This window comes from Lynx rufus, unplaced genomic scaffold (assembly GCF_022079265.1).
Source record: "Lynx rufus isolate CCGP_SWC_20201006 ecotype Redwood Valley unplaced genomic scaffold, mLynRuf1.p SCAF_1, whole genome shotgun sequence".
In the NCBI taxonomy this organism is placed as follows: Eukaryota; Metazoa; Chordata; class Mammalia; order Carnivora; family Felidae; genus Lynx; species Lynx rufus.
The window spans coordinates 122057122-122077328 of record NW_025814823.1 but is presented as its reverse complement, the minus strand read 5'-3'; the positions used below and the strand labels follow the sequence as shown (position 1 = coordinate 122077328).

The following is a 20207-nucleotide window of genomic DNA, read 5'->3' as shown; positions in this document are numbered from 1 at the left end:
CACAATGAGCTGTAACTGAATCAAGGTCCAGAAGGAATATGAGGCACCTGAGGGAGGGACATGACCAAAACCCAGCAGTGCACTGCAGAACCACCTTTGAGGGCCAAGGACTCTCTTCTCATTGCAGGCACAATGCAGCACTGGCCTTGTCTCACAGTTGATTCTAGCCTTGTCAACCACAGCCAACATTGCTCAGAAAAGAGGCTTTGAACTACAAACTAAAGGTCCTGGCTTGGTCCTGGGTTTTGTCCAATTCTGGTCCTGTCATTTGGCAAGAAGGGGCCTCTGGTCCTGTGGAGAACAGTTCAGGCACATGGTATGGGGAAGGGGCAGAGGAAGCTCTGGGATGAGAGGTAGAAAGCTGGGTGACCATGGACAATGTACATCTGCTGATTTTAGGTACTGCCTGGGCCAGTCATTTTCAAACTTTCCTTATCCACAGAAATATTTATTTAAGCATGATATAAATGAGAATCCAAACGTACTACCAAGAGCAATGATGAGGGTAAAGCCTTGACAACCACAGCTTGCTATTAAATTCCCCATCCCGATCACACACACACACACACACACACACACACACACACACACACGCACAGACACACACACACGCACAGACACACACACACGATGGCCCTTCCAAGATTCATTGTTCCATGATTCAGTGTCACATCTCTATAGCACAGAGTCCTTCCAAAATATTAGGCTGAACCGGAGGCAATAACTGAGATTTGATGATTTTGGACCTGCAAAAATGGCAAGATCACATTTCACACTAATAGTTTCATGTGCACCATTGTGCTCACTCAGGAACCAAATAGCCTCGGTTCAGCTCCTCAATGTACTGTATGTGTGCCATTGGACAGGATACTTCACCTCCTTGATCCTCCCCTGTAAAATGGACAAGCAGAATAGTCTTCCCCAGTGCTCTGCCCAAAGAAGTCAGAAGGCTGAATGAAGCAGAGCCCTGGCGTTGGGGTTGGTGAGCTCTGACACAGTGCTTGGCCAATAGCACAGAAGCCCTCCATCAGTGTCTTACAGAGAAAGCCCTAATGAGGTCCTGTGGGCCCAACTTAGAGAACAGTGTCCTATTCTTCTCCCTGCCTGGCCTTGAAGGGAGTATGTAGCCAGTGCAGTTGGAAAACACAGTCCCAACAAGGCTTCCCAATCAGTCATCCCGTCCAGTTTGAACCAGACCCCCACTCTTCCTTCCTGTGAGGGGCATCACTAGGCAGTGGGCAGGTCTTGACCTGGACATGAGAATGGTGCTGGCATACCATGAATGACATTCCTCCCTCTGCCTTATCTAGGTAAGGCATTAGAGGCTCCCTCCCCAGATACCTACGCAGAGCCTTCCCTATTAAGTGGTACATCATGGAATATGTCAGCCTGAATTAGCAGGCAGGCCCATCACGTTAAGCTGACGCTCTGGGCTGGCAGTTCCCACTTTGTAATGCCTCTTGATCCTGGCCGTCACGCTCCCTCCTTGTCACCACAGCCACGGGAAGCCTCCGCCGACAATGCACAGTAATGAAGGAGGCTCAGGGAAGAGTTTAGGAGGAGCCACAGGAAGTCCTTGCAGATTCCATTTCTTCTGAGGCCCTGGGGAGCCCGCTTTGAGCTCTGCTACCTCTGGGAGGGGGCCGGTGGGGAGGCAGAGGATGCGCAGGTAGCACTCAAAAGCTCCAGGTGGGGCGTTCCTTTATGACAGACTACAAAAGCATGGCATGTGTTTTTGGAAGTACACGGAATAGTCACTCCTATTCAGATACCAGGTACACCTACATCACCTAACTGAGGTTTGTAGAGGCAGCTCAACTACAAAACTCTGACTACTATTATCAGTAATAGTGTTGATTCCATAAATTCTCCTGGCAGCTTATTCGTGTCACTTACAGAGCATTTATTACTTCCTGCCATGTATGATATTTGCATGTGGTGTGATACATTGGAAGGAGCACTAGGTCTGCAGTCAGGTAGGCTCTGGTATTAAATTCTGACAATGCCTCATAGCTCATAGCTGGGCAACCCTGGGCCACTGACTTAGCCTCTCTGAGCCTGAGCTTTCTCTTCGTATTAATACTCACACCACAACCTATTTCACAGAGCTGTTGAAAGAATTACCATAAATAACATCCGCAGAATGATTGACACAGAGGAGTAAATGCCCAATAAATACTTTCAGGTAGAGTTCCCGAGAACAGAGTCACTTTTTTTTTTATCCATTACAAAGTCTTAATTCAGATGCACCCTTAACTGGTGTTGGATGGTATATCCCCTTCCTTTCCAAAACTTAACTCATTTGCCCTCTAACTTGTTCTCCCCTGTACATCAAGAATCATCTAATCAAACTTTATCATACCACAATCATTGGAAATCTTTTTAGTTCTGCCCATTTCTCTAAGGATAATGGCAAAAATTTTGGGGGTGGGGGCTTGCCTGTGACCTACCCTATAACTTCATCTCTTACCATGGTTCCCATCACTCTCTCTCTGTCTTAACCACATTGACCTATTGACCCTTCATTTTGCTTTACCCCCACCCTAGGACCTTTGCACATGCTCTTGTCCCTGACTGGAACATTCTTTCCTCCCCTCCTGGCCTAGTAAACCTGTTCTCATCCTTCACAGTCATCCATCCAATACTTCTTCAGCAACAGCTCTCCAGGCCTCCCTGACCATGTTAAATCCTCTTTTGCATGATATCATCTATTTGGGGGCACTTACGACATTTTGTTGTGACATGACTTCCTATCTCCCTCCTCCGTCTAGCCCTGCTCTACGAAGGCAGGAAGTGTCTGGTTTGGTTCACTGGTTGGATTCTCTAGGACATTGTATGGAGCCCAGTAGATGTTGCTCAAAGAACAAGAAGGCAGGTGAACCAGAGAGCATGTTATCTCCACAGATCCCAGTGACCTTTCCTGATAACTAGGGCACAGTGGGTCTTATTGGTTTTTCAAATAGTATGGCCCAGAGCTCAGGAGGGCCAAGTTAATCACCCATGGTCACACAGCCTTTCACTCTGTGGTCAGTCTGTGATGAGAACCAAGGTCTTCGAGTTATCTCCCTTCCTGAGCTTATGCTCTAAAACCATCATCCATAATTGGCATAGAGGGCACATGAAGGCTTGCCTTCCCCTCCCTGGTCTGGTGTTCAGAGGATCCCCACCACATCCTACATCCACATCTCAAGCCAACTCTGTTTTCCAGGGTGTCTAGCACCAGAGCTGTATAGGACTCTGAGTTCTCTGAATTGTTTATTTATTTAAATTATTTAATTTAAAATCTCCTTCAGAGGTGATCTGAACTCCCTTCAAGACTGAACTGGGAGAATTATGTTTTGTCAAAGGTTATACCTTTGAAGTGAGTACACTTCACAAAATGTAACCTTTGTTCCTGCCCTCTTCCCCTCACCCCTTGGGTTGAAACAAATTCAGAAGTTGAAGCCTTAATCAACTACCTGGTAGCAAATTAGTCAGCAAGTTAGCTCAGTTGCAAGAGGTGACTTCCTCATAAAGGAAATTTTGGTCCTTTTTTTTTTCTTCTTTCTCTTAAAGGACAACATCTGTGTTTTGTGTTTGTTTTGTTTCGTTTTTAGTCTGTCCCCGGGCAGGCATTGCTGTTCTCCCTCACCTTCTCAGGAACCAGTTCACCCAGGAGTTGTCAGAAGTGCCCTTGAATTCACAGAGAGAGTCACGGGGTGCGCCTGGGTGGCTCAGTCGGTTAGGCATCCAACTTGGACTCACGTCATGATCTCATCGTTTGTGGGTTTGGGCTCCGCGACATGCTCTGTGCTGACAGCTCAGAGCCTGGAGCCTGTTTAAGATTCTGTGTCTCCCTCTTTCTCTGCCCTTCCCCTGCTCATGCTTGCTTGTTCGCTCTCTCTCTCAAAAATAAATAAACTTAAAAAAAAGAAAAAGAATCAGAAGAGTCTGGGTCTTCTTGTTCATATTTGCCTGGAAGACCTTCATGTGTGGGAAATGATTTAACTGCCTGATTCTTTGACCTGTGGAGAAGAAAACATTTTCTTACATATTCTTATTCACTCTTTCAACAAATAATCACTGAGGACCCTTTAGATATCAGTAAGCTGACCATATAGTTTATTGTCCAAATGAGGATAGTTTTGGTGTGAAAGTGGACACTACCTGGTTCGTACACCGGGTAGTAAATATAAACCAAGATTTTCCCAGGTAAAACAAGTTGTCAATGAGTGCCATGTATGATCATGGCTGAATTTTAGAATTAACTATTAGAATCTTGGGTGATTATATATTTTCACAAAATGCCCTTAAAGATTGGGGGAAAAAGCCAGGATGGGGTCTAGACCTCCAAAGCCATGAAGTATATATATGTAGGTCAAAGTTGAACTACATATTTCTAAAATTTTCCCACAACTTCCTTTTCCAAGTACATTTCATGTTTAAAACAAACAGGCAGCTTGGAACAACAGCTCTGGAAGCTAATGCCTGATCAGTAGCTTCTAAGCGCACTTTCTCTAAGATGAGGCCACCTAGAAGGTCCAGGGAAAATGCAAGAATCTATAAAGTATGAAATTGCCCATGAAGGCTAAGTGATGATGACATCTTTTGAGAAAGAAGTGAAACTAAAAGTAGCAGAGGGAAAAATAAAATTAAAAAAAAAAACTAAAAGAAACTGAGGAAACAGGAATATGTGATTTATCAGTCTGCTTCTCTAACTTCAAGCTTTTTAAATGTGATTATGATTTTGTGTTGTGATGATGAAGGACATAAACATGCGGACGTTTTCCCTAGTGAAGAACTTTGGTTCTGAAGTGATTTGTTTCTCTTGCATCCCAGGTGCCTGTTCTGAGACCCATGGACCTGATGGTGGAGGCCACCCCGCGAAGAGTATTCGCCAATGCACACACGTATCACATCAACTCCATATCAGTCAACAGCGACTATGAAACCTACATGTCAGCTGATGACCTGAGGATTAACCTTTGGAACTTTGAAATAACCAATCAAAGTTTTAGTATCCTTTCCTTGGGGTAAATAACCAGTTGGCTTGAATCATATGTATTCAGGTATGAGCAGGCTTGGGGGGAAATAGAAGAGATAGGAGCAGTCACAACCACAGACTCCTAGCACTTGTGGAGAAAGAACTATGCTCTTTTAAATTACATTGGCGTCCATCTTTCATCATAACAAAGTTAGAGAAGTATTGAATTACTAAAATAGTGGTCCAGGACTAGCTCTGGATAGGAAGTCTGAATCACTTCCTTTATGCAGAGGCATTTGTGTGTCGTGAATTAAAATCAGTTGTGACTTTATCAACTATAAGATAAGACCCTAGAATTCAGTTAAGATTCCTTTCTCTTGTTAAAGGATCTATAAATGGCCTGTATGGACAGCGTGGACCACAGGTACACATGAGATGGTTTTCATCGTATCATAATAGTGGAAATAATACTGGCTGCCACTTATTGCATTCCAAGCACTGCAATAGGAACTTTATGCATAGAATCTCATTGTTTAAAGTATTATTTATTTGTTTTGAGGGAGAAAACATGTGCAAGCAGGGAAGGAGCAGGGGGAGGGAGAGAGAGTGTCCCAAGCAGGATCAACACTGTCAGTGAAGAGCTCAACGCAGGGCTAGAATCCATGAACTGTGAGGTCATGACCTGAGCCGAAATCAAGAGTTAGACGCTCAACTAACTGAGCCACCCAAATGTCCCACATAGAATCTCATTTTGAGAAGTACACATATCATAATATTACAGCTTGATGAATTTTCACCCAACACACACCTGTGTAACCAGCATCCGGATCAAGAGACACCAAACTTTACTAGCAGTCCTCAAGTCCCCAACACACTTCCTTCTAGTCTGCATACACCGAAACCCTAATGTAAGGTTTCTTTCTTATATCAAAGAAACCCTAATGTAAGTATTACTATCTCCTCTGTTAGCTAAAATCCACAGATACAAGAAGATGTTGAATGAATGTCTGAGCCAACATTCTTACTCCATTATGATGACCCGCTCTTTAATAATATGGATTGGTCATTTATTCACTACCTGCCCTGTGGTCTGTGCCACCACAAACCTGACTGTTCACTTGAATTTCCATTCCGCTCATGGTTTCTCAACCCAGGAAGCTGAGCAACTGACCTAGAAGTCAGTATGGATTCTTTTCTCTCCCTTACCAGCCTCCATGCCCCCAGCCCAATCTGTCTATGAGGGCTGCCTATGCTTCCTCTGAAATATATCTCTAATCAACTCATTTCTTTCCATTCTGCTCCTCCTACCCTATGGTGCTGTAGGCCATTATTCCTTCCTCTGTGTGACTGCAGCAATCTCCTATTCAGTCTCCATTTTTTTCTTGATCTCCTACATAGTTCATGTTCTCATAACAGAGTGGACCTTTCAGTATTTAATTTAGATATCATTCTCCCCCTGCTTAAAACAGTCTAGTAGCTTCCCAATGAATTTGGAATAAAATCCAAGTTCTTTACCTTGAACTGTAAGATTCTAAATGAAATGGGCCCTGGCTCCCTCTTTAATATCCTATCATGTCACTCTCCCCGAAATCACTCTGATTCAGCCAACTAACCTCTTTTCTGTTCCTGGATAACCTTGTTCTTATATCTCTTCTTTGTATTTGCTGTTCCCTCTTTCTGGAATACTCTGTCCCTGGAGTTTACTTGGCTAACTACAAGCCATTATTCAGACTTCCATCTAATGTCATCTCCTCAGAGGTCCTTTTCCAGTAACTTACCAGTAGTCCCCAGTAGCCCTCTCTCCTTGTTATCTTCACAGCACTTATCACTATTTGAAATTGCTTTTTTACTTGTGTATTGGGGTTTCCCCATATTTGAGTATAAATTCTATGAGAGAAGGGACTTTGTATGATCCATTCCTGTAGCCCAGTACCTAGAACATTCTCAGACACAGAAAATACCATTTTGGTTTGATAGGTCAAGTTTGAAGTGCGATAGGTCACTGAAATGCAACTATCCAGTAGGTAGTCGATGGTGAAATGTAACCAGGAAATCTCACTTTAAGAGTATGTTGGTTAAAGTAAAGCTCTGAATGTTGTGATATAAATAGACCTCATAGTGGCTCAAACACATAAAAGATGACTTCTGTTATAATGGAGTCATTATGATGATCACCACCAGCAAGCATCCTCCTCCAATCAGTGAATCAGAGAATTAGGTCCTTCCACCCTGCAGCTCCCCAGTGTCACCAGGCTTACTTGCAATCAGGACAGCAAAGGAGAAGATCGTAGAGAACCACACATGGGAGCCTCTTGTGAGCCAGGCCCTCAAATAGCATGAATTCCATTGGTTAGAAGTCAGTCACATGGCTACCTCTAACTGCAAAGCAGGCTGGGAAATGTAATATAGCTATGCATGTAAAAAAAAAAAAAAAGATTAACCTGGTTTGGTACATGGTTAGCTAGTCTAGTCTCCACCACAGAGGAGTGCTAGATACTTGCCCAAGGCTTTTTTTTTTTAAGTTTTTATTTAAATGCCAGTTAGTTAACATACAGTGTAACATGAGTTTCAGGTGTATAATAGAGTGATTCATCACTTCCATACATCACCTGGTGCTCCTCACAACAAGTGCACTCCTTAATCCCCATCACCCATTTTACCCCTCACCCACCGCCCTCCCCTCTGGTAACCTTCAGTTTGTTCTCTGTAGTTAAGAGTCTGTTTCTTGGCTTGCCAAGGTTTTTTAAGGAAGGCAGCTTTAAGCAAGTAGTGGCAGTGATAGAGGCACTAAGACCTGACCCTCAGGACCATGACTGGCATCTCTTGTCGTTCACAGAGTAGATTCTACATACTGTCTGAGCCTCCGACAACCTGCCTACAGATTGTGCATAGAAGTGTGGCTGCTAATAGAATGAATGTGGGTGGTGGTTCCCTTTCTCCTTTTACATCTTTTCCGAGAGCCAGAAATCTGCTCAGACTTAGCTGCTGTCACTCTGAGTGCCTGCTGTCCCCAGTCTAGATGACATGTTTTCTGGATTTGCCTCTAGGCCTTCAAGAGGGAGGGGGGTTTCTTTAGGCAATTTGGGAGACAGATGCCTGGGGGAGAATGCAAAGGGGAAATATTAATAGCACAATTTAGGTTATATTCTGCAGATGTGTGACAGCCTGCCAGATGCTGGCATACAAATGAGACTGTGCCATTCACCCTTAAAACAGCCATATGTAAAATAATTATTGTCATCATGAGGATGATGATCACTGATATCTATATAGTTCTTTTCAACCAAACCGCCTTAAGCACTAAGCTGACTGTACAAACTGGGCCCCTTTTGCCTCTTGTCACTGAAGTGAAGCCACCTCTGGGGTAGGAAGCGGCCATCTTTCAAAACACCCTCAGAAAAAACACCAACCACCAGGCAGGTCTTTTTGAATCATACATTGTTTACTACCATTTCTATAATGCCATTTATCCACTAAGAAGGCTGTCAAACATGGCTCCGGATAGAATAATGTGGGGTTCCCAAAGCGTGGTATGAGTACCACTGGGGTGGTAGGAACACTATGTGGACTTTTTTCATTTTTATAGTTAGGTATTTACAGTCATGAGTACTAGAAAATACAGCTATCATATCAGTCTGATGACTTCATAGATACTGAAAACACTTAAATTACAAAGTAAGTTATATGTGAAGAAGAGTATAAAAGTAGAAAAGTGGTCTTGCAGTCTTGTTTAAAAAATAAAATCACAACTTCCAGTGCCTGGCATTTTGTGTGACATTGGCCACTGACATTATGGTTGAGAACACAGGCTTTGGAGTCTCAAAAGTCCTTGAACTTCTGAAAGTCCTAAAGCCTAAAGTTCACACTCAGCTCTACTGCTTACTGGCTGTGTAAGCTTTAATGTGGTTCTTAACTTATCCAACCCTCTGTTTCATGATCTTGAGAGAGAAGCTTTATAAAAGAGGATTGTGAGAATTTTTTAAGGTGATATATATATATATATATATATATATATATATATATATATTTAAGGTGATATATATATATATATATATTGTATCCATATATACATATACACATATATATATGGATAAAATTATCCACATATATAAAACATTTATATTTTAATACGTATATGTGGATAAATTTTGTATATACAGTTGACTCTTGGATCATGGGTTTGGACTGCACAGGTCCACTTACATGCAGATTTTTTTTTTTATAAATGCAATACAGTACTATAAATGTATTTTCTCTTATGATTTTCTCAATAATGTTTTCTTTTCTCTAGTTTACTTTATTGTAAGAATACAGTGTATAATATATATGGCATACAAAATATGTATTAATCAACTTATGTTATTGGTAAGGTCAACAGTAAGGTATTAATCATTAGGTTTTAAGGGAGTCAAAAGTTACATGTGGGTTTTTTATTGCATGGGAGTCAATGACCCTAGTCCCCATATTGTTCAAGGGTCAGCTGTATATAAAATATATCCGTGTGTGTGTGTGTGTGTGTGTGTGTGTGTGTGTGTGTATAGAAAAAGAGAGAGATACACATATGCTTGTGTGTGTATCCATATACACACATAAACACATATGCTTAGGCCAGTACCCTGCTAAATAAATTATAAACAGGCTTAAACAAGCATGATTATCATCAAAAGGATTCGGAAACTAGAAAAATTGAATGTTAGTATGGTGGATGCTAGTCTGCTAAATTTATTGTCTGGGTTCTCTTCTTAGTTCTTGATGTCTCCTTTGGTTCTGCAGTTGGATGCTCTTCTCAAGATGTTGCTCTTTATACCCTAGTTACCACATATTTGAAGGATCTCTGAGGTCCAGGGATTTGCATTTAATACCAAATCAGATTAAGGCATTCCTAGCCCTTTGACACCTGGTCTTGAGTCCTCTCCCTTCCTTCCATAGCTAGTCTGTCTTTGTCTTATATAATAGGTTCTGGCCTAAAGTGGTCAAACTTTGGCCTTAATGGGTTAACTATTTCAGGACAATAATAACTCATTTCTAGATTAGTGATATTCTAGGGCAAGAAGCAGCCATAACTTTTCAAACTGTTTTCTGTGGTATACTTAGGATCCTTTGAGCTCTCTTCCCAGGACTAAGAATGGGTTGACCTTGGCTCTTACCCTGTCCAATATAAGAGCTATTAAATAGGCTCCTATCAAGTAAAAGTAAAGGTACAGCTCTCGACAACTGTATACTGAGTACCTATTCTGTTCCAGGCACTGCACTAAGCCATGGGGATACAAAAGTGAAAAGAAATTTTCTGCTTTCAGAATGACATTCATCAAATAATCACACTAATGAGCATATAATTACAAACAGAAGTAAGTCCTTTGAGGAAAGGAAATACAGTCCTGTGTATGCTTCTTTTTTGAACTCTGATACAGATTTCAGGGAATAAAAGGAGACTTTGCAGAGGAACTGATTACTGAGTTAAGATCTGAAAGAGGAAAAAAGGTGTGGAGAGATTGGTCTAGCATGTACAGAGGGCGTGTGACAGGAGGGAGTGTGGCAATGTTGGAGAAACTCTAAAAAGTCCATTGTGACTGAAGGCCAGAGAATGTGGCGGAGCATGATGCAAACAAAGCTAGAAAGGTTAGCCACATCTTACTCAAGTCTGGTCTCTGGTCATGAAACAGAGGATTTCTCTGAGAGAGGACATCTGAACTCTAGAGGTACTTCATCATTGGCCTTGGTCTTAGCTCCCCTGTACAACAGCTTCATTTGTCAACTGAGCTGAGGCCCTTTGGAACTTATTCCCTGATGAGGGGACCATATAACCTCAATTCTTGGCTTCTGTCTCTTCATAGTACCATGGACAGCGGCCTTCCTTTTAATCTGGTGGGATTCTGCCAGGCAGGCTTTGAAGGAAGCTGTGGGGCCTAATACAAGTTTGTCTCCCTTGTTGCTGCTGTGGCTTTCATCCACAAATGTACATATCAATCTGAGGCTGGCATTTAGTGTAAAAGGAGAATATTCCATTGACATATCCAGAACACTGGTCCGTGTGTCCCAGGGCAGCCTCCTCCTCCCCATTAATAAATGTAGCCTTGGTACGTTTTCCAAGTTTTCCAAGGCCTAGTGTTTTGCTTGACCCTCTGTGCCTGCCAGACCTAACAACTTCTTGAGACAAGGTATTTATGCACAGGGAAAGCCCTTTGGATCTCATGTTGTCAGGGAAGAGGGCAAGAATGAAACCGCACACTTCTTGGGCTTTTTGAGCTTCCTCAGAGAAGTAGGTATAGCTTCATAATCAGGAGTGCTTAGTAGTTAGTAGTAGTTAGCTTAGTAGTTAGACTCCAGAGTCAGATTCACTGGATTGGAATCCAATTTTGTCTCATACAATCTTTGTGACCTTAATAAGCTGCTTAACACCTCTCTGCCCCTTCATTGTCTCATCAGTTAATGGAGATAATAAATACCACCTATCTTATAAGGTTGTTGTGGGTATTAAAGGAAATAATCATGGAAATTTCTTAGCCAAGTGCCTGGCACAGAAAGAAGGCCTAATAAATAGTAGCTATTATATTTGAAACATTTCCCCAGCCCCTTGTGCTTCTAACCTTGTTGCTTGAATCCCATTCTCTCCTAAGAAAACCACAAGCTGAGGTGATTTACAGTATCTAGGCCTGGCATCTTGACCTATTACTGACCTACTGTGGATTTTCTGCATTTTAAAAAACTAGGCCTTGTGGGGCGCCTGGGTGGCGCAGTTGGTTGGGCGTCCGACTTCAGCCAGGTCACGATCTCGCGCTCTGTGAGTTCGAGCCCCGCGTCAGGCTCTGGGCTGATGGCTCAGAGCCTGGAGCCTGTTTCCGATTCTGTGTCTCCCTCTCTCTCTGCCCCTCCCCCGTTCATGCTCTGTCTCTCTCTGTCCCAAAAATAAATAAATGTTGAAAAAAAAATTTAAAAAAAAAAAAATAAAAAACTAGGCCTTGAGAAGGCTGCTAAGTCACAACAAATGAAAGTAATTTATTGAAATTTAATAACTTAAATTTATTGAGCATCTACCATGTGCATAAGAAATGCCAAGATGAATAAAACTCCATCCCTGATATTATGATTTTTGTAATCTGAAAGGGTAGATGTATCATGCAGAGTTCAATCAGAGAAGCAAAACTGTTGGGAGAGGTGTGTGTGTGTGTGTGTGTGTCTGTCTGTCTACAGAAAGAGAGAGAGGGGGGATAGAAGGGAAAGGGAGAGAGACTGACTTATTACAGTGAGTTAGCCTTGCAATTGTGTGACTGGCCAAGCAATTCCAGGGTCTGTAAGGCAGTTAGGCAAGAATGAAAAATCACAAGGAAGCTGGAAGAACGTGAGCATGAGTTGAAGCTTGTCCACACATGGACAGTGAGGAGGGAGAACAACTGTGGACCCAGCAGCCAAAGCTTTCCTTTAAATGTCTTCCAAACTGGGGCGCCTGGGTGGCGCAGTCGGTTAAACGTCCGACTTCAGCCAGGTCACGATCTCGTGGTCCGTGGTCCGTGAGTTCGAGCCCCGCGTCAGGCTCTGGGCTGATGGCTCAGAGCCTGGAGCCTGTTTCCAATTCTGTGTCTCCCTCTCTCTCTGCCCCTCCCCCGTTCATGCTCTGTCTCTCTCTGTCCCAAAAATAAATAGACGTTGAAAAAAAAAAACTTAAAAAAAAAAATAAATGTCTTCCAAACTGATTAATTCAGGCTCACCCAGGATCATCTTCCTTCGATTAACTGAAAGTCGACTCATTGGGGCCTTTAATCACATCTGCAGAACTTCTTACAGCACCTAGATTACAGTAGCACATAGATTAGTGTTTGATGGAATAAGTGGGAGAAGGTGTGTGTGTAGTGCAGAGCAACTGCTTCTTCCCTTTTGTCCTCCAACCCTCCTGAGCCCGTGTTAGCCCACGGTAACCAGCAACATCCTAGAAAGGGAACTCTAAGGATTGTAGTTTAGCCTAACCGAGTTAACATTCCTCAAAACCAGCGAAGTGATTAGGTGGACAGAGGGAGACAGTCATGTGACCATACTAGGGAAGATCAGACCAACAATTTTCAGAGCCCGTATTAAATACCAGGTATGTGATACACATCATCTACTGTAATTTTCTTCCTCTTTTTGTAAATGAGTTAACAAATTTAAAGGCTTTCAAGATTAGGTAACAGGTCACAGAATTTGGGATTAACATTTCAGTCTCATTTCATACTCCAATATAATGTACTCTGTCACACCATCTCAAATTACTCAAATCTAGTAATATGGGTTACCTGTTAGGTGTATTCAAGGTTCTGTGGAGGCATGGAACAGGAAGAATGATGAAGGAAAGGCTAGACTGCTTCATAAAAAAAGTAACATTTGAATTGACCTTTGAAGGGGTATTGGGTGTTTCCTAATGGTGGAATTCAAGCTCTGTGTCACATGAACAGGGAAGGGTCTGTGGTTATGGGATTTTCAAGTGCCCCCTTCCCCAAATCATGGAGGCCATCTCAGCCCAGTATCTTTTGTAGCTCAGTACATACTTATAAGCAGTAAGTAAGATGGCACCACGACATATTTTTTGTCAGCCTCTCCTGTTAAGCCTAGCAATTGGCAAACCCTCCATAAATATTTTCACGTTGGCTTTTTTTAAGCTCTTAAAAGAGGAATATCCCTTAGAGTCCTCTTCAGAGGTTGCCAGTATCTTATCATCAAGTAACATGTCCCTTCAGCTAACAAGATCTGGATGCTTTGTAATCAATACTTAATATCCAGAGATTACATTCAGACTTTAAAAAGAAAAAAAAAACTCAAAGCAATTCATGTCCCCTAAAAGGAAATCCTACTTTATTATGATTAGTTCTCAGGGCCAAAATAAGGCTGTTCTCCGCCTTCAGTATTGGCAGACTCTAAGTGCAGAAACATGAAAAGCCTCAACTGCTCTTGAAGATAGGTATCTTTCCCAGGCAAACATAGATTTCACTCACCAACCTGGCCTGCAGAAAGGCCTCTTTTTTGGCTTTCCAGTGCTTGATTGGCTTAGGCAGGGCTTAGAAAGGAAACAAAACAAACAAACAAAAATCTTGTTGGTATCAGCAAAATCAGCATGGATAAAGACAGAAGCATATGAGGACATCCCCTTCAAAAGCCCACAAAACTAATGCATATAAAGCTATCTGTGGAAAAATAGGTGCTTTCTGTGAGGGATGGGATTATTCAGTCAACTATAAAGCCATTTAATATCTTTCTCCAGGAAATTATTTCATAATCAAAATTCTCAGAGGCTTTCAGAGTAAATAGAATGATGCCCATTCAAAGGCAAAAAAAAAAATTGAAGCGTAGAGAGAGAAAATGACTTTCCCACATTCTCTGAGCAAAACAGACTTGGAATCACTATTGACTCCCAACCTCCTGACCCAGTTTTGTTATAATCACAATATTTATCACAGTATTATCTTAAACTTGACCCATGGTGATGAGGCTTCTGCTCTCTTAATTTTCTCACAGATGGTTCTAACACAAGCAAACTACTTTTTTAATGTTTATTATTTAAAAATATGTATTGTGGAGATTATAAAATCACCTATAACCTCACCACCTAATTTTGGTGTAAATACAGGGGCTTTACATCACACTTGTAACATAATGCTAGCTAACTTAACTATAAGGGCTCAAAAAAGCAAGTAAATAATAAAAGGGGAAAAATTAATTTATCCAGGAAGCTTTCTCCTTTTTGATGTAAGATATACACATACCTTGTCCCCGCCCCTACACATGTATCATTTCTCTCTCTCTTCCCTCCTTTTTCTGCTTTGCATTTGTTACTATCTGGTTTATATTATATTTATCTGCCTTGCTTAGTGACCATGTGACCTGCTGGAATATAGGCTCCACGAATCAGGGGGATTTGGGTCTGCTTCAGCCATGGTTGTACCCCCTGTGGTGAGAAAAGTATTAGCAGGTTCTTTGTGAACATTTGTGGATTACATCAATGGGTGGATGGATGGATGGATGGATGGATGGATAGATGAATGGTAAAGGTAAGTTACCCTTTGTAAACTAGAGTTTCTAAAGGGTAACTTACCTGCTGACTTTCCATTTAACCCCTTGTAAGATCTTAATCACATCTCCTTCCATACTATATTTTCTCTCTCTGTCTCTCTCTGATTTTTTTAAATGACTCTGGTCAGAGTGTATGTATATTTATATATATGTATAATAAGATATCTCTTTATAGATATCTCTCTATATGTGAGATATATCTTTTTCTATCCTAACATACTACTTGATTAGAAGAAAATGTGGAAATGATACCTGATAATTGAAAATTCATAGACCTGCTCAGATTGAACTATTACTAACATTTAATATCTTGCCTTTAGCTCATTATTTTCACATTGTAAGTTTCAAACGATATTATGATCATAGTATATAGATACAATGTTTCGTGTTTTTTAACAGACTTGGAATTTCATTGCAAAAACAATTTAATGAGATTGATCAAAATTTACATAATCATTTCCCTTTCTCTGTATATGTATGTTATAGTCAATATATTTCTTTTATCATGTTGCTGTAGACATTTTTTTTTTTTTTTTTGGTGGAAAGCTTTTTCCAAATTGGGGATTAAGGAAAGACTTTTGAATGGCCTCCATGCTACCCCTTAGCATCCTGCCATTACCCTCTCCGTTCCCTCACCCCACTGCTGATGTAATTTATGACTCTGGCTTCGTATTTGTTTGAAGCCAATCCCTTAAGGGGTGACCTCCCAGTGTCTTCAATTATTATTTTAAATGACGCCTTAGGCCCTGCCTGGCACAGTGATGCCCTCACCTTCCCTCCTGCCTTCCAAGCTCGGAGCTCAGCTGCCAAACTAGCTATGCCCCCTCCTGTCCTCAGAGCTGCCTCCAGAGTCCCAGCAGAGAAGCAGATTAACCCCTTTTGTTAGCAGAGGTAATTTGTCTGGGCTCAGCATTAATAAGGAATGCCATAAGCAGTTGGGGTCAGGAAGAACAGATCTGTCAAGCCCCAGGGTTAATTTAATAGCAATCTGTTGGCTGTCTGCCTTGTATATTAGCTGCGAATCCAGTGCTATGTTTTGCTTTCACCACTTAGTTCTTTGGGACAACAGGGAAATAATTTGGATAGAGAGCTCTGAAGGATAGAGAAGGGAAAATTGACTGTCAAAATGCATCATTCTTTTCCAAGATAATACAGTGCTTATCTTTTTTCACTTTCGCTTCCAACATGAAGGGCAAAACCACATATGCTGAAGGTGTGCATCTCCCTTTAGAAAAGAGTGAGAAGAAAGGCCTGAGATGATACAGATCTGAACTATCCTGTTCCCATCATTCCCATAAAGCCATTGAATTTGGTAACTAGTCTCCTCCCAAATGTTTTTAGAACTCAGCAAATCCTCCATCAGTTAACAACTCAAGAAATCCCATATGTTCCTGTCCCAGTTTATGGTTCAGAAAAGAGGAAAATAATTATCAAATCATAGGACACAGAAGTCCTGAGTCAGATGCTATGTCCAAATTCTGATTCTGAAAAGTGTGGCCACCAAAGTGATCAGTGAATTAAAAGAACACAGTCTGCCCTCTCAGATTAGCCAGGGGAAGTTTCAAGAGAGCCAGAATTACCGCACTCAGAAAGGCTGGCTCTGTAAGGGCCTTTTCTGGGGGAGGAAAACAGCATGTGGTCAAGAACCCAGGCTCTGAAGTCAGACAGGGTGGGTTCAAATCCCAGCTCTTCTCTCTGCTAGTCCTATGACCTTGATTAATTTACCTCAGTTACTGAATAGTACTGACCTCGTTAGGCTGAGATGAAGGTCAAATGAGACAATACATGGCACTTGGTGAACATTAACTGCTGGTTATTATTATCGTCCTTGTCCCTGTCATCGCGGTTGTTAAAAAGAGGATTAGAGTCATCCTTAAACACCCACAGAGTCAGACATTCTAGTCAAAAGAGAGATGCTTGGGGATGAGGGATGATGGGGAGGCTTGGGCAGAAGGGAGGGAGCAAGTGAGTGAGGGAAGGAGAGAAGATGGACCCAGAGGAAGCAGCCCTAAGCAGACTCAGTGCGCACATCCGTGTTGGTGTTCTTGGTGGTGGGGGATGTTCCTTCCTGCTTTCAAAGATATCTTTAAGCACTTCGTTTTCACACATTCTGACTTTGGGGCTTTATTTTTAGGTGAGAAAAAAATAACAGTAGATGTGGCACCTCCCCCTCCCACACAGCAAAGATCCCTTCCAGTGAAGCTTGTTTTTAGAGCTATCTTGGTAGAGGTTGAGAAAGCTGACACCAGATTTTCTTTCCCTATTTTAGGAAAAGAGAAACATGCTCACTGGTATGGTAGGCTTTGGAGGCTCTTTCTGGAGGGTGATGAAATCTGACAGCAGCTGAACACTAACCTCTGCTCACCCCATCCCGTGTCGTGGCCACAAAGCCCAGGGCAAGGGTCAGGGGGGCTGGAGAAAACATCAGAAATGCAGCTTGGGGCCTTCCAGGGGGCTCAGCCTCCTGTTCCCCAGCGTGTGGTGCTACCTGCAATAATATTTATAACTCTGGTAGCAGTTGAGTTGAAAGGTAATGTTTTGTGAATCCAGGGGACCCGCATGCTTTGGAGACCCAAGTAGTATTTACATCTGGGTTTGGTGGGGGAAATTGTAGTACAATGTAGTGTCAGTTCAGTCGCAGACTCATTTGAGAAAGAAACAACAGGACTTCACAGAGATTATTGAAGGGGAAAGAGGCACAACCAGATACAGAGCCATTATTGCACCAGAGTGCCTGCTGGAGCACAGGTGATGTTTGATAATAGATGGCTGTGTTGGTGCTGGTATGACTACAAATACAGGTGCATTCACTTGTACCTCATGTAAACTCTAAGGAGGGGACTATGAAAAGCATAAGAAACTTTCATCCATCCCAGACTAATAGCATAGTCTGTATCAAGTTAGTTATTGTTGAGTCGATGCATTGTTTCCCAAAATGGGATATATAAGCTCCCGGCACAGGTATAAACGTGTTTATTTTAATTATGTATTTATTACATGTACATTATTCAAAATGTAACTAGCTCGTTAAATCCATGATTTTATGAATATTGGATTACAGCTTAGATGAGGCTAAGGAAACAAAGTGAGTCGATAGAAGCTGATCTGAAGAAAGCGTGTTAAGCAAATACCACCTGGTGATATACACATGGGGCCAAATCACAAAGGCGGCTCAGAAGTGGTGAAGTCTAGGAAAAGTGGCAACGTTTTGGTCAGCTTTCCTATGTAACAGCATCTGCATCACGAGGCCTGTGGGGTCCTCAGACAGCACGTCAGCCCCAGTCAGGTGCCTCCCATCTGTACGTGGGTCCCCCAAGCTCTGGGTAAGGGTATCAAGGAATCGACACAAACTTAGCCCCTCACACATGCCAGACCTCCTCCTGAAGGTCCTGTGTCCACTGAATCACCTCCTTAATTAAAAGGCCAGATGTTTCATTTCAATATACAAGGATGTGGTCTTTAAAAATGGAGCTATAATAATTCTTGATCAGAATGGAAAACATTGAGGAAGAAAAAAACAGATGATAAAGGTATATTCCCTAGGAGGCTAAAACTGTCCCACCATACAACTGGATGGCTTTTTTTCTGGTGCTTAAACTCCCACAGAAGCTCTACAGCAAATCACAGCTTATAGAAACATGAGGTCCTGTATATCTCTAATAAGACAAATTTTGCACAGTTAGCAAAATTTTGCATCTGAGATAAAATCCTGGTGCTTCCACTCTAGCCATGTGACTTGGAGCCAGCTTCCATCTCCACCTCTGATAAATGGGGATAAGAAAAGGACTGGTTATAGAGCTGTTATAAGGATTAAATGAGATAAAGTACATGGTATGCTTTGCACAGCAGTTGACCTATAGTCAGTGTTCACTAAATGGTAGCAGCTCTTAGTATTGTCACCCATGTGTTGTTAAAGCAGATCTCAGGGGGCACCTGGATGGCTCAGTAAGCATCTGACTTTGGCTCAGGTCATGATCCCACAGTTCCTGAGTTCAAGTCCAACATTGGATGAGCTCGAGCCCTGCTTCAGGTAAAAGACAAGCCCCACTTCTCTCTCTCTCTCTCTCTCTCTCTCTCTCTCTCTCTCTCTCTCTCTCCCCCTTCCTCACTTGCATTGTCTCTCTCAAAAAAAAAAAAAAAAGAAAAGAAAAAAGGAAGATCTCAGGGATTTCATAGAAGAGCATTCACAGTCTATCATAGATACCTTTTATCAGCCCAAGAGTCTGGGGAAAGATTCAAGTAAACTGAACTATTTAGTTGGAATGGGACTAGTTTCTTCACCACTGTTGTCAAATGAGAAATGAAAGTCTTTCATAAAACGCAGCTCGGCACATTTTAGCATGGTTGCATGTGCAGATAACTTTGATGGGTCGATGGAACATGTTCTATATGCTATGGAGGATGAAATGCATGTAAAGGGCCAGGGAGACCTGAGTTCTAATGGTGCCTCTGATTCCTGGGCATCTCTGGGCCTCATCTGCCAAGCCCAGTAATACCCTCACATTTGCTCGCACAGTTCCTGTGAGGATCTACTGTGTGTGGTAAATGCTCGCCTGTTACACGAAATGCAGGCAGTGCTGCTACGAATCACCCCCGCGGGTCTGCCCCCTTCTGGTCCCTTCCTTGACTCGTCCGTGCCAGATATCGTCGACATTAAGCCGGCCAACATGGAGGAGCTCACAGAGGTGATCACAGCAGCCGAGTTCCACCCCCATCACTGCAACACCTTCGTGTACAGCAGCAGCAAAGGGACAATCCGGCTGTGTGATATGAGGGCATCGGCCTTGTGTGACAGGCACACCAAATGTGAGTAGCAAGCAGCACGGAATAGCTGGGGGTGGGTCACTGGGCCCTGACATGCCGGAGGAGGAGGGGAGAGCCCAGGGGATTTGGATCCCCTTCCCGCCTTCCACACCCTGGCAGCCAAGTGCAGGTGTTGGCCTGACTCAGGACTCAGCTCCATGTCAGGTATTTCGGTACAGATGGAACTTCATGTCCAATTCCACAAACATTCGCTAAAGGCGAATGTGGAATCCAGAGGTGAGTGAGACGTGAGCTGTGTCACATCACGTTGTGACATGATCTGAAGTATGTTTTAAGATCATTGTTGCTGCTGTGGGTAAAATGAATCTGAGGAGCTCCCTGAAGGGAGACCAGGTAGGGGATCATTGCAGTACGCTGGCAGGGGATGGGCGTGGCCAGGACA

At 42.5% G+C, this 20207-nt stretch overlaps 1 protein-coding gene across 1 annotated transcript in view; it reads left to right on the top strand.

Moving 5' to 3' along the window:
- PPP2R2B (protein phosphatase 2 regulatory subunit Bbeta) overlaps positions 1-20207 on the top strand; it is a 113856-nt gene that overhangs the window by 50029 nt on the left and 43620 nt on the right. Inside the window, exons 5-6 of the mRNA XM_047076284.1 lie at positions 4819-4996; positions 19643-19807. Coding sequence (XP_046932240.1) covers positions 4819-4996; positions 19643-19807 — 343 coding nt within the window. The remainder of the gene's footprint in view (positions 1-4818; positions 4997-19642; positions 19808-20207) is intronic.